Source organism: Lolium perenne, chromosome 2, assembly GCF_019359855.2.
Source record: "Lolium perenne isolate Kyuss_39 chromosome 2, Kyuss_2.0, whole genome shotgun sequence".
Classification (NCBI taxonomy): Eukaryota; Viridiplantae; Streptophyta; class Magnoliopsida; order Poales; family Poaceae; genus Lolium; species Lolium perenne.
The window spans coordinates 222,912,705-222,927,150 of NC_067245.2; the positions used below are offsets into that span (position 1 = coordinate 222,912,705).

Sequence of the window (14,446 nt, forward strand, 5' to 3'; positions counted from 1 at the left end):
AGCAGACAGGGGTAAGTGAAACAGATCTGCAAAAACTGGGCAATCATAGACTTGTTTTGCTGTTAAATTAGGCTCTTTTACATATAAATGCAATCTTGGAAACCTCTGCGCTATGGGTTGTGCTGACCCATCAAACATCCAACTATCACTCTAAAAGAGAAAGGTATCTCCCCTACTAGGCAACACAGTAGAGATTGCCCTGAACTTATCCAAAAGCTTGCAAATATCCTTCCACCAAAAAGAACCACACAACTTCTCAGACTGGGGTACTGATTCTTCATAATAGGCTTGCCAAATCAAATTCACCCATGGTACATCAGCATGATTAAAAAAATTATCAAGATGTTTCATCAAAAGTGCTTCATTTTGCTTCTGAAAATTTATGATGCCTACTCCTCCCTTATACTTTGGCTTGCACAACATATCCCAAGCAGCCAAAGATTGTTTGGGAGTGTCAATATTATCTCTCCATAAACATTGCCTTAAAATTCTATCCAACTGCTTAGTTATGCCAGGTGGTAAGTCCAAGGAACACAGAAAGAAAGTTGACATGGATGATAAAGCTGAATCTACCAACTGTAGCCTAGCTCCTTGTGATAAGAAACTGGATACAAAAGTCAATCTTCTTTCCAAACGAGTGACAATAGGGGCAAGATCATTCAACTTTGGTTTTGTTGTTCCCAATGGCAAACCTAAGTAGGTAAAAGGCGGAGATGCTATTTGACAACCAAAAGCTTCTGCTAACACTTTCATTTCCTCACCTGGCACATTGATATGCACCATACTAGATTTGTGGTAATTAATCTTCAACCCAGTAGAGAGAGTGAAGTTGTGAAGCATATCCTTCAAAGCCAAAATCTGAGTCAAGTCAGCAGGCAAAATTAATAGAGTATCATCAGCATACTGAACAATTGGGAACTCTGGATCATTAATCTCTATAGGCAGGGAAATTTGCCCCTCATGAAGCATATTATTAACCACTGCTTGCAACAAAACAGAACCCATCACATATAAAATAGGTGACAGTGGATCCCCTTGCCTCACTCCCCTCTTACAGACAAACTGCTTACCAGGCACTCCATTCAGCTAAACAGAAGAAGTTCCAGATGTAAGAATACTTTTCACCCATCCAATAGTTTTCTCATCAAAGCCTTTATGCTTCATTACTTGCAAAATCACCTCATGCTCAATTGTATCAAAAGCTTTAGCAAAATCAAGCTTAAGAATAATTATAGGCTTCTTGAAGATATGACATTGATATAAATACTCAAATGTCCAGGCCACACAGTCATGAATTGTTCTAGACTTTATGAAACCATATTGGTTTTTGTGAATACACTTCAAAATTTTCTGTTGGAACCTATTGGCCACCAACTTTGTAAGAAATTTGATGCAAACATTTGTCAAAGAAATGGGCCTGAAATCATTCACTATCTCTGGTGACTGCACCTTTGGAACCAAGGTGATGTAAGACCCATTGATATTTTGTAGATTCAAAGAACCCTCATGAAACTCTGCAGCCAGATCAAAAAATTGCTGCTTAACTATGGGCCAACATTTTTTCAAGAAATGACCATTAAAACCATCTGGTCCAGGTGCCTTATCTGGGGGCATTTGCTTAATTACTAGTTCCATTTCCTCTAGCAAAAAGGCATAGAAATTTCTTACAAACCAAGAACTTTTCCAAAATAGTAGCAAGATCAAATTGCATACTAATACCCTCAGACATACCCATTCTTTCCTTATAACTGGACCACAACAAACCAGCCATCTCTGCATGATCAGACACCTACCTTCCATCTGCAGCCGTCAGCATGGATATAGCATTCCTTCTATGTCTCTGTGTGGCCATAGCATGAAAGAATTTGGTATTATCATGATCAGACACCTGCCTTCCATCTGCAGCCGTCAGCATGGATATAGCATTCCTTCTATGTCTCTGTGTGGCCATAGCATGAAAGAATTTGGTATTATCCTCTCTGATTGTGCATCTCTTCCTCCAATAATTGCACTCAATGAGCAACAAATTATCCAAATGCAACTTCACTATCTGCCTGAAATTAAGTTCAGTGATAAACAAAGGTCTCTGCTCTTCCAGGCTATCCATCAGCAGAATCACTTTATTGCAGTTCTGTATATTAGCTTTTAACTTGGATAAAATTGTATGCCATTTCTTCAGAGCATATCTTAAAGATTTAAATTTGTCAGCTAAAACAACAGAACTGTGAGCTTTGCTAGACTTAGAACTCCAAGCAGCTTTTACACAATCCAAAAACCCTGGCTGGTCAGTCCAATAATTCTCAAACCTAAAAATGCTAGCTTTAGGAATGACTGTATCAATATTCACCACACAAGGGATATGATCTGATGCTGCATTTGCTAGGGGCAGCACTACAGTATTAGGATATGCAGAAATCCATTCACTGCTAGTAAAAAACCAGTCCAACTGCTCCAGCAGAGGTTGATTTTGCATGTTTGACCAGGTATATTTTCTCCCCTTAAGAGGTAATTCAAGCAACCCCAAATGGCCAATTATCTCATTGAACAAAAACATATCATTTATATCACCCCTGGTTTATTTCTATTCTCACTTGATCTGATGAAATTAAAATCCCCCAGGAGAAGCCAATTACTGCCAGGTGGAATATGAATGTTATACAACCACTGAACAAAGCTATCTCTTAACTCACCCTGGCAAGTCCCATAGATCAACTGATACCAAATTCCAATTTTCTCCATTGTGTACAGAAGTGAAGTTAACAACAATCCCATATCTCTGTATTTCAATTAAGTTCCCAGCAAAAATTGTAGAATTCCATAATACAAGAATACCCCCAGAAGCCCCAACAGAAGGAGAATACACAAAGCTATCAAATCTTTTGGGGCAACAATGTCTTATTAATCTATGATCAATAACTTCACATTTTGTTTCCTGTAGGAAAATGATAGAACATTGACTTTCTTCAATTTTTGATCTGAGGGCTCTTTGGTGCTTATCAGAATTTAACCCTCTGACATTCCAACACAGAATTCTCCATTTTCTAGTATGTTGTGAACACATGATTAACTGATGAAAAAAGATTAACAAACATGCAGACCACAAGCCTCATGTAATAGGAAGTAGATTTATAGAAATATAAGAAGTTCACATCAACAATTGATCCAGTACAAGATAAAGTACTTTCAAAATGACAAGCCAACTTCCATAGAACATTAAACTCTGAACAAAAGCTCTCATCCAACCACTGGCATATGAAGACTGAGCACATCAGGCATCTAACAAAAGCTAGAGCAACAAAAGCAGGGTGCTCCTTCCTTGGGTTCTTGTACTGCCTACTTATCATTGGGAAGAGTCTTCTTCTTTTTACCTTTTCAGAGGCGCCTTAAGCTGCTCCTCTGTGAGCAATGTTGGCTCAATGCCCAAAGCAATCCCAACATGATGCATTACATGTAAAGGAGTTTCAGGGGGAACCCCAACAGCACTCCCCTCTGCTTCACCTTCATTGGTATTTCTATGAATTTTCTCATGTGAAGCAACCTCCTTCTCCAAGCCCTTCATTTGAGTTTTAGACTTCTTCCTTGACCTTGAAACAGTATCACTCATTGACACTGGCCTGTGTCCATCTCTTTTAGTGCAGCTACGTGTGCTTCTTCTGTAGGCAGTATCTACTATAGCAACAGACTTGGGCACTCGACCCTTTCTTGCCTATCACAGGCACTGAAGAAGCAGAAAAAGATATATCAGACGATTCCATATCAGCCACTTCGTCCATTGTATGGCACAAAGATAAGGCATCAAGTTCTGCACTGTGTTGAACAAACCCTTCTGCATATTAGTAACATTAGGCCAAAGACAATCAGATAGCAACCTTGTCTGTAGTGTCCAAACCCTTGGTGATTTGGGGAGGTAAGCAGTAAACATAGGTGGCAAAATAACATCAAGTAATTACTTGCATTGCATTGAAGGAGGAACCACTGGCCCAAAGACAGTTCTGACCATACCAAGATGAATCACATGGTTATACACTGGTTGATCAACTTCCATCCCATGATCAGCCAAGGGTGAAGCAAGCCCCGAAGGATCTGCAACTATTGAGTCATCAACAATCTCCTCCTCTGCTTGCTGATCTGGTATGTCATTTTCCTGAACATCCTCCTGCACCTCATGCTGATTTCCCTGCTGCTCATGATCATGAAGAGGGGCATTGTGCCAACCCAGCTCTGGATACTGTGGCAGTACAAAGAAATTATCCTGAGGCATCAGGTTTCCAGGCAAGGGGTGAGGATTTCCATCCAAGGGCATCTGATCTTCATCTACAGGCAGTTGCTCAGCAAAATTAGCACCCAGAATATACACAGGAGCAGTCCATGTTTCCTTAACTCCACCAACAGCAGAATAATTGCCAAAAACAATATCTCTTGGTACTACAGCTGGAGAGTCAAATGTTGCATGAATCAGAGTTCTCTCCTTAATGATATCATGTTGGTGCCAACTGTGAAATTTGCCAAATGCAGCAACAGCATTGGCAATGTCATAGTCATTGCGGAAGTCAAGAGGAACAGCAAGAACGATGAGCCATCCCGAACGAGTCCCTTGCATGGCCCTATGATTATGACGATCATTATGCGGCACAAAACGCACAAACACATCAGGTTCTAACTCAAACGGAGCTTGCTGAAGCAGAGCATAGACAGCACCAGCACTACGCAACTGATAAAGACCAATACCAAACAAACGGGGCTGGAAACTCTCAACTGCTCGATGATGGTGTTGCTGAATAAAATCCCGGACATGATCTCTCCATGCCCCCTCATCCGCAGCTGGCGGCGCAGGCTCAAGAACAGCGACCAGATAATTTCCATGGCGAACAGGAGGGGTTACCGATGGATTGTAGAAGGTTCTAGGGAGCCTCGTTGGTCCACCGTCGATGATGTGGTGCCCCAGCGGCAGCCACCGCGCCGGATCCACTTCAAAGTTCGCCATTGCAGCAGGCGATGGAGGAGGTTATGTGCTGCACGACGGCTTCTGCGAATTCCGCAAGGAGGGAGACAAAGCAGTCGCTGGTTGGACTTCTCGAGGTGATGTAACAGGACGCTGTGACTCCTGTCCACTTTTAGACAACACAGACGACTTGGCAGGAGGCACTTGAGTTGGACTCTGTTGGGAAATCGAACCCTGCCCCACCTCATTACCAATTTTGGCACCCACTTTTTCCTTTTTTTAGTCAGCCAAATAAGACAACGCTTTTCTTTATGACCATAATTAAAACAAGTGCGACACCTTATGTCTCTTGTACAGCCCATTGAAGTGTGGCCCATTGACAAGCATCTGCCACACTCCCAAAAACGGTATGCAATGTCATCTATTACATCTTCTAGCCCATCAAGATCCAGTCTAGTATGAACAGTGCTTTGATTAACATCAGAGACTCGATTTATAGTTGTAGTATCTGGTTCAGAACTCACTGATTGCATCTGATCCTGACATTGGTCTGGTTGAATAGAAGTGACACAAGAGGTGCCAAAGGAAATATCAAAATTCTGACCAGCTTTAATAATATTTTCAACAATTATAACCATGTCAGAATTAGGTTCAATACTTGATGAAGTAACATTTAGAGCAATATAACCAGGGCATGCTGGATATGCCACCTCTTCAGCAAAGGATAACTTCTTTTTAACAGTAGCATTGAACTGTCTACCACGTAAGGCAGATTTCTGAGGTGTAGTATGAAGGGCAGCCAATGCTTTATCTGTTCTGCTTTTATTAGGGCTTACCAAAATCCATTCCTTGTCACATTCAGCCTGCCACTTAAGAAATTCTTTATGCCAATATGGGCCTCCATTGCTCCAAAGATGAAAATAACACTTATGAACAAGAAAAAGATCCTAGTGCATTAACCATGAAGCCCACCGCCTTGGAAGAAACAAAGAAGCGAAATACTCTGTCATTGAGATACTTCACCGACAAATCATCACAATTACCTCCAATACAAGATTCTAAGGCGATCCCTACTACATCCTCATGCAGCTTAAAAGTTGCTCTTCCAAAAGAAACAACTATGAGAAAATGATTTGATTTACCTAGAGGATGAACTGTAGAACCAAACCTTTTCTTAATCTCATTTTTAAACTTATATCCAGATGAAAAATCTAGCTTCATAGATATAACATCAAAAACTGCAGACGAGGGCAAGACTTGATCCTCAACTTGATGAATATGAACAGATTCCTCACCTCCTCCATCAATGGAGTTAGAGTGACCCATATTGCTACTGCCAGCAGAATCTGTAGTCCCCACATCAGTATTCTTCAGTATCACTGGCCAGGTTGGCCCCAATCTGATCACATGTTTCGGGAAAGAAATCTTCGATCCCAGAGAAAAAATATCAGTCGACTTAATGCCACGTCTGCCCACCATTGCCCCTGGCATCCTTCAACAACATCCAATTATGCTTAGCAGAGAAAAAGAGAGATCCATCATATGATTTCATGCGGCCCCGCCAGAGATCCCTATGGGTAGAATATGTGACAAGCCAACCTTGATCCATAGGGTTTGAATCAGATCCAGACATCTGCATGAGCTCTGGAACCGAGGCAGCACGATTGACATGCGGAGAGAGTACGCATTGGATCACCTTTATAGTATAGACTGGAAATTCCAAAACAGAACCCACCTCTATAGCATCACCCTTACGCAGGAATTTACCCACAATGGGGGTACCCTTGGTGGTCATAAGACCCATCCAATCTGTGTGAGTCCAGATATGCAACTATCCCATCATGGGATCATTGAAGCCAGAAACCAGATCTTGAGCCTTTACGTAGGAAACACTCCATTTCCATGCAAGAGCCACCATGGAGATCGGTGGATGGGGAGAAGAGGAAGAGAGATTACCTAGAGAGAAGGAGTGTAGGGAGGGGAACACTCCTGAACGCCAACAAGGTGAGGATCACCGGTAGGAAAGATCACCGGCGGCTAGGGTTCTAGTCGCCAGAGCTCCTCTAGGGTTTTGGTCGCCATTCTCCTTCTTGGATTATTTTTTTAACAACAATATTTTATCCAAGGGTAATTCTATTGTTTACTTTACACACATTACTTAATGCGATAATCTGTTGCTTGCAACTTAATAATGAAAGGGGTTCAGACGATAACCGGAAGGTGGATTATTAGTCATAGACGCAGTTGGATTACAGTCTATATATTATGTTGTAATGTCCAATCAAATCTCATAGTAATTATCTTATCATGTATAGTCGATATTCTATCAATTGCCCAGCTGTAATTTGTTCATTTAACATGCTATTTATCTTTATGGAGAGACACCTCTAGTAAACTGTGGACCCTGTCCTTTCCTTTACACTGATACAATCATCTTGCTCTTTTACTTACTGCAATTCATGTTCTCTTTAATTACTGCAAACATCTCTTTCCACTCGATACGTCTAATCCTTTGTGTTCAGCAAACTGGTGAGATTGATAACCTCCCTGCAAGTTGGGGCAAAGTACTTTGGTTGTGTTATGTGCAGGTTCCATATTGTTGCTGACGCCGGTAGTGCGCCCTGCCACTAGTCAGCTAGCAACACCTTCGGAAGTCACGCCTTTCTCCTACTGGTCGATTAAACCTTGGTTTCGTACTGAGGGAAAACTTACTTAAATCTTGGTTTCGTATTGATGGAAAACTTGTTGTTGTGCTCATCACACCTTTCTCTTGGGGTTTCCCAACCTGCTTCCACAATAACGCTCAACAAGATTGTTTGACGCCATCACCGGAGCACCATCAAGGGTGAGGAACAAAATCGACGAGATCAGGTTGGACTTGTTTACCTCGTTCCATCGCGTTGCTAGCTGCTGATGATGATGTTGATGATGCCATCGAGATCAGAACTTTGACCTCCAATTCCCACAGACGGCGCCGATTGACGAGAGTTTAACTCGTCAATGCCTACGTATTATAGACTTAGAGTTTCGTAGAAAGTAGAGGGAAAGTAGATCTCGAAGGTTTCAGCGAACAAAGGTGCTCAACTCAATATTACGGTGACTAGGGTTACAATGATTCGATCCTTCTTTCACCCTCGGCTTCCCTTTTATATAGGAGGTGAAGCCGAGGCTTTTTCCGTGTCGTACAAGTATAAATTATCGGGCCGCGCTGGGTCTTTCCTTATATTGATACAAATTTCCTATAATAACTCTATCTTCCTAATCTGAGGATCTTCAATCTTTTGGACCCCCAAAACTTCGAGTCCATGGACTTCCTGATCCACTACAGACCAGGGGTATTCATACGACATGCCCCCTAGGCTTACCCATGTCACTTTGTACACATGACCAAGCATGCCACAAACTTCACACCAGATAGGAATTCATTCATACCGAACCATAAACAACTCCCTCTTTCCTCCACGCGAGATTGAGACAACACGTTTCAAAGGCTCGTCAACCCGAAATTTCACTCTAACTCTGCAATAGTTTCCGAAGAAATCCATGGAGTCAGGTCTAGACTCCTCAAACTTGCCAACACGACGTGCAAGATTTTCTGCCAAAGGTCTATAAGGTTCCATCACATCATGAATCTGTGCCCATACCAGAATAAAATCAAGTCCGATCAAACTTGGCTTTGTGCAGCCATCATAAGAGCATCTCTAACCGATGCCTAGAAACTTAAGAGGAGCAAACGGCGGACAAAAATATAGTAGAAGAATATTTTTTCTCCTCTAAAGAGTGCCCGCCAGATTGAAATCCCTAAAACTTGGACACCAGTTGGACAAATTTCATAGAATTTTAAACGATTTCGACCGCATTACATATAATTTACACATAGTTCATAGGATTTAAGTAAAACATGAACGAAATTTAACCTAAACATACTACAACTTAAACTAAAGCTTAAAATTGAACTAAAACTAAATTAAAATCGAGGCCGCCGCAATTGTTGTGCCTCTCTGCGACCGTATAGTCGTCGAACGCAGAGGAGGAGGCGGCGTTGTCGTCGTCGCCGCCTCCTCCTCTACGGTGCCTCTTGTACATGGTGTATGCCGCCGCCTCCGCCACCACTCGTTCGGGATTTTTGCTCCATGGTTGGCCATGTACTCCTCGCAGGTACGCTCGCCCTCAAGGCGCTCCCACGCCTCGCGGTCCTCCCTCGCGAGCGCGGCCGCACCTTTGGTGGCGCGAGGAGCTCCGGCAAGGGCTCATCGCAACAGAGTGGGAAGTTTAACTCCCCGAAGTCGCCACCGTGGAGGCGGACATTCTCGACGTCGTGCCTCCATGCCACCTGCGCTGCCGACTGGAATGTGCCGAGCCAGATGGAGCTAGCCGATGTTCCGGTCGGTGATCTCGACCACCCACATTCCCCACTCACTGCCGCACGCCGTGGTAGCGGATATGCGGTGGCGATGGGAGCTCGGCGAGGGCGCTAGTACGGCGACGCGGCGCGCCCCGGTTGAAGCTGGATCTGCTGATGGTGGAAGGGAGCGACGCCGAGAAGATCTAGCCATCTCCGGCGCGGATGCGGTGTCGGCGGTTGGTGCGGTGGGCGGTGCGACGATGGGGATTTGTTTTCTCCTCGGTCGGCCGCCACTCAAATATAGGAGGGGGGTTCTCCTCGGTCACGCATATATAGGCCGCTAATCGATTTAGAGTTTCGGCTAGAGTCGGCTCCGGCCGTTAGCGGCACATATTTTCTCCTAAGGCTGTTTTGGGCATCGGTTAGACTCTCTAAGGCTCTATGCATACAAGGAGATTCATAAAATTCTATTACTCTCAATAGCTTTGAACTTTACATTCTGCGCTAAACCCCAAGCCAAGCGCATGCTGGCGAAAACCTAGCTCTGGCTGTTGGGAGTCTCTGTGTGCACCTTGGACACCGCTAGCCATCGAGGAAGTTCGTCGACCGGAGGCCTGTCTTCCTCGAAGATTACATCATCAAGATCATTCTCACACAACCCCATCTCCTCCATCATCCTCGCAAGCTCTGCATCTCCCGCTTTTTCTCCCAAACCTAAAGCCTCACTAGCCATCGATCCTTGAACCCTAGATTGGTTTCTCACGTAAACCTCGGTGGAAAAGAAAACCCCGCCTCCTTCAGGAGAAGAAAACTACATGGTACCGAGGCCGGGTAGCAGGTCAAGCTTGCCCCTTGATCAGCCCAAATACAGGAGCAGCACTCCCTGCCGGATCCGGAGAAGCAAATACAACTCGCTGCCGAGATCGCCTCGACAGGAGAAAGAAAACCTCGACGAGAAAGGCTGTGAGAGGACTTCGACTTTTTTTTTTTGTTGAGATTGACTATTTTTGCGTTATTAGGGGAGTATATATAGTTGGATATATTTGGGCCGATTAGATTTTGATCCGAAACTTTCAACAGCAAGCCCAGTAGCAGCTCGAGCAAAATAGGAAGCCCATTATCAGGTACTGCATGTAGCCGGTAACGAAGGCGAGTCCGGGAAACCCTTAACAAAAATCGAGTCCGGGAGGGAGTAGCATCAGCACTGGCGGCGGCAGTTCATCGAGGGCTTACTTAGACGCTCCGCGCCTCGCCTTGGTTCTCGCCGGAAAATCGTCTCTCAATCCGTCCGTGTCGGCGGAGAAAGAAGATTACGGAAGGTGGGGAAGAAGGTAAGGGCCTCTGACCCCTCCTTTCTTCTGCCCCCCTTTTCGTCTGTAATTTTTTCGCGGGGGTGGCCATGGAGTTGGATCTGGACATAGCAACTACGAGAAAGAAATTAGAGGACGAGGTGCTCGGCACTTGGCTTTGGGACAAGGAGCTGGACTCCATCGTGAAGGAGCAGCAAGAGCGAGACGAGGAAGGCAATTACGAGTACTACGAGCCGGACGAACCACACGAACCATACGACGATGAAGAAGAGGAGCTCCATTACGGTTCAGCGGGATACGGGTACATGTTCCGCTACGAGGACGGACACCCCTTTTACGCCGCCGACATGGAGGATAGATGGGAGAATCAGATGCAGTTTCCTCCCATGCCCACCGCCGAGAAATCACATCCCTTATCGAGAGTATGGAAAGGGTCCCTTCGTGTCGAGGGCCCGTGTCAGCTCGATTTAAATCTGGTATCTACACAAAGCTTGTGTAAGTGGGCATACTAAGTTTGAATTATGAAACAATTTCATACTATGAATCCACACAGTTCTTATGGAGTACATTTTATAAAGTTTTACATCACAATTTTTGATATCTAGTGATTTGTTTTCATATTGGCTGCAGTGCCTCCATTGCCAATATGGGAAAACCGTTGGGTGAACAAAAAGGAGAACGAGCCTTGTCGACGGGCTATCCAAGTATTCAGTTTGAATTTATTGCCTCCTCGTGATGACACGGTTGAGATCTATGGTATGTTTGCATTCCGAGATATACGAAACCCCGGACTACGGAATATTGTCTTTGAATACCCAAGAGACAAACCATGCAAGCTTAAGCCGGTGAGTGGACTTTTTCTTGTTGTCTCTCTCCCTTTTTTTTTTCTTTATTGAAAACCATGCATGATATATGTCTAACTGTATCAAATATACAGGGTGCTTCCAAGCTTCAACCTCTACTTACCGCGCATCAAGGCATCTATGCGGTTGGGCTTGTACTAATTGAATATCTTTTACTAATTAAGGATGAAGAACGTGAAAACGATAAGGTATTAATAGACGGATATTCTGTCTATGCGCCATCATTCTATGCAGACTATGAAAGGCTACATTGGCACATCAATACTGGTCACCATGGCAGCGTCGATCTGAGAATGACCACTATCCCGAAAGCAGTATTGGCTGTGTTGGAGTGTGAGGTGCACAATCTTGGGGACAATTTGTTTGATTGGCTTACAGTAACCGCGGTTTACCGTACCATGCACCAGGGTGCTTTTCCAATCTTCATAGGGAAGTTGAGTGTTTGCAAGCTGCCACCTGTCACAGTTAGTGTGAATTACAGCGAGCATTTGACAATACACTTATACACGCACAATAGTCACCTGGATGATGATAATTCCCATCCTGATGGTGTTGTTGGTGACTATAATTCACCCGGTCGTTTTGATTACGACATTGAGGACATCATAACTGACAATCTGTGGTTTAAGCCGCAGAAGAGTGGAAGCTGTACAAAAATATCAAGTGATATGTATGGCCTTGTAATGTCGGTGAAGGTAACATGGTCTAGCTTGTGGGAGCCATGTAAATAAGAATCATGTTTCCAAAGTTTGTATACTTTTAGAAGATGCGATTTTGTAGTTAGTGTTGACTAGCTTAAAAGAATCTTAATGCTTAGTGCATTTGGAGATGAGCCTCTGCTACGTATTTTCTTAGGCTCCGTGCAAGTCAGTTTCTTCCTTTGATTCACAGCCTGATATCACTACATAATATATGCATGGTAGCTGTAGATGAAATCCACCTTTGTACGGCGGCCACAACATTGGCCATAGCTCATCTCTGCTGCCAGTGTCTTTGATATGAGTAGTTCTCCTCGAAACAGGCTTTCGTCCCACTTTATAAATAAAGCAACCATAGGATACAACAATCCGAAACCGAGAAACTGCTCGGGCAACAGCAAAAACATGCCCAACAAAAAAGGGAAAAGATACAAAGGAGGCCAACGGCAGACCGACAAAACAATGGCACCCCTAAACCGCAACACCCTCTGTCGTTGTCCCACCACGCTACAAGCACACCGGATCATCGAGTACCAAGGCAACACCTTCAAGAAGGGATGCGACGTAGACATGACGCTGCTGCCCGAACCACCGAACTGGACCTAGGGTTTCCCCTGGTACTCGGAGGGGAATGGGGATAGGGAATCCACGACGCCCTTCAAGAAGGAATGGCGACGCCCGCAGACGCCACCGCGTCTATGCCGGACAAACCAGACAAGGATTTCTCCCGAACCCTACACCCGCAAACCCCCCAAGATACATGGCTTAGAAGCCTTGAGGGGTCCATGAGCGGAGGTAGCAGGACACGGAAGCCGCACATCGATAGAAGCACAGCGGCCCGCAAAGGTCGGGCCCAACAGGCCCGTAAAGCACCGCCAGATCCAGGCCCGCCTGGCGCAGATCCGGACCGCAAGCTCGTGGCAGCCGCCACCCCTGCCTCGTCGTCGAACGGCCGTCCCGCACAGTCGCACCCACACGCAGGGACCTCACCACCACCCAACGCGCCGCCCACCAGCTTGTGTCGCCATCTCGAAGCCACCGTCACCGTCAGTCCTTGGCCAGCGCTGCATGGAGATCACCGGAGCGCCGCCTCAGGCAGATCTGGGCCCGCCTGGCCTAGATCCAGCCCGCTGCGAGCCCCAACAGCGATGAAGCCGTCGGCCTCCAAGCTGCCCAGCCCGCCACCAAGACCTCCCCCGCCTCCCTCCGCAGAGAGAAGGCACAACCACCACCACCACGGCGTCGCCTCCACCAACCACTGCAGAGACGGCCGACCGCAGCCCGCGCCGGCCCAAAGCCCTCGCCGCCTGCTCCAGCCGACGCCGCCGACTGCTCCAGGCACGACACCATCACCTTGTCGCCCGTCACACCCTCGCTACAGGACCAGCCCGAGCGCCGTCATGCCGTGGCGCCCGACGGGAACGCCGCGCCCTGGCTCAGACGAGCTTCCCCGCGTCCACCAATCCGAGCCAGAGGACGAGAGAGCCCCGCCGGCGCCGGCGCCGACCGGGCTTTGCCCGGCCGCGCCCTCTGGCAGCGGCGAGGAAGGGGGGGGGAGAGGAGGAGGCGGCGGCACTACGATCTAGGGTTTCTCCCCCGGTCGCCACGCGGGGGCGACGCGGGAGGAGGAGACGGGTCTGTCCCTCCTGATATGAGTAGTCAGCAGTGAAGAACTGGAGATGGAAGTGAAAACGCGAAAAGTCATTTTGGATTCCGGGCACCAGTGCTCTCATCGTATTAAAATCCGCCAGAAAATAGAAATGTGAGGGCATCTATAACTCCGGTCCCAAAATTTCCCAGCGCTATTCGATCCACGAGAAGAGATACACGCACCCGTAAGCGCACAACAGCTCCGGAAGGTCGAGCACTGCATCTTCCACCAATAATAATGCCCCGCTAGCACTACCAAGGTGATCTAGCTGCAGTGACGATCGAGGCGAGACGATGAGATGAGACGGCCTAGCGGGCAGCCGACACCCGACAATGTTTCCACGCCGATGTCTGCCTCCGTGCTATGATGCCTGCCACCGGATGACACAACGGCCTCGGCTCCTGTTCTCTAGTTCCTTTCACTTTCAGCCGCCGGATGACATACCGATGCTCAGCATTCCGGAGCAGTCCCTGGACCGTATGCTCGAGCTCTGCTCCATGGGAGCGCCTCATCTGGCAGAACTGGAATCGCGGCGTGCAAGGAGTGGGAGGTGGAGCTGAGTGCCAGGACGGCCCTCTCGCGCCCAAACCGGGCGGCCAACTCGCTGGCACCTTCTTCTGGATCTGGTGCAGCTGGG

The 14,446-nt window shown here is 46.4% G+C and overlaps 1 protein-coding gene across 1 annotated transcript; it reads left to right on the top strand.

The window, feature by feature from the left end:
- Positions 1 to 10,457: 10,457 nt before the first annotated feature.
- Positions 10,458 to 12,348, top strand: LOC127335003 (uncharacterized). Its single transcript, XM_051361577.1, has 3 exons — positions 10,458 to 11,092; positions 11,228 to 11,442; positions 11,535 to 12,348. Exons 1-3 carry the CDS (start codon positions 10,687 to 10,689, stop codon positions 12,189 to 12,191), a joined length of 1,278 nt encoding a protein of 425 aa, XP_051217537.1. The 5' UTR covers positions 10,458 to 10,686; the 3' UTR covers positions 12,192 to 12,348.
- The last annotated feature ends 2,098 nt before the right edge of the window (positions 12,349 to 14,446 follow it).

Coding starts and splice junctions, on each gene's coding strand:
- LOC127335003 (XM_051361577.1), top strand. CDS start 10,687: ATGGAGTTGGATCTGGACATAGCAACTACGAGAAAGAAATTAGAGGAC. Junction 11,093..11,227: donor GGTATCTACACAAAGCTTGT/GTAAGTGGGCAT, acceptor TATTGGCTGCAG/TGCCTCCATTGCCAATATGG. Junction 11,443..11,534: donor AACCATGCAAGCTTAAGCCG/GTGAGTGGACTT, acceptor TCAAATATACAG/GGTGCTTCCAAGCTTCAACC.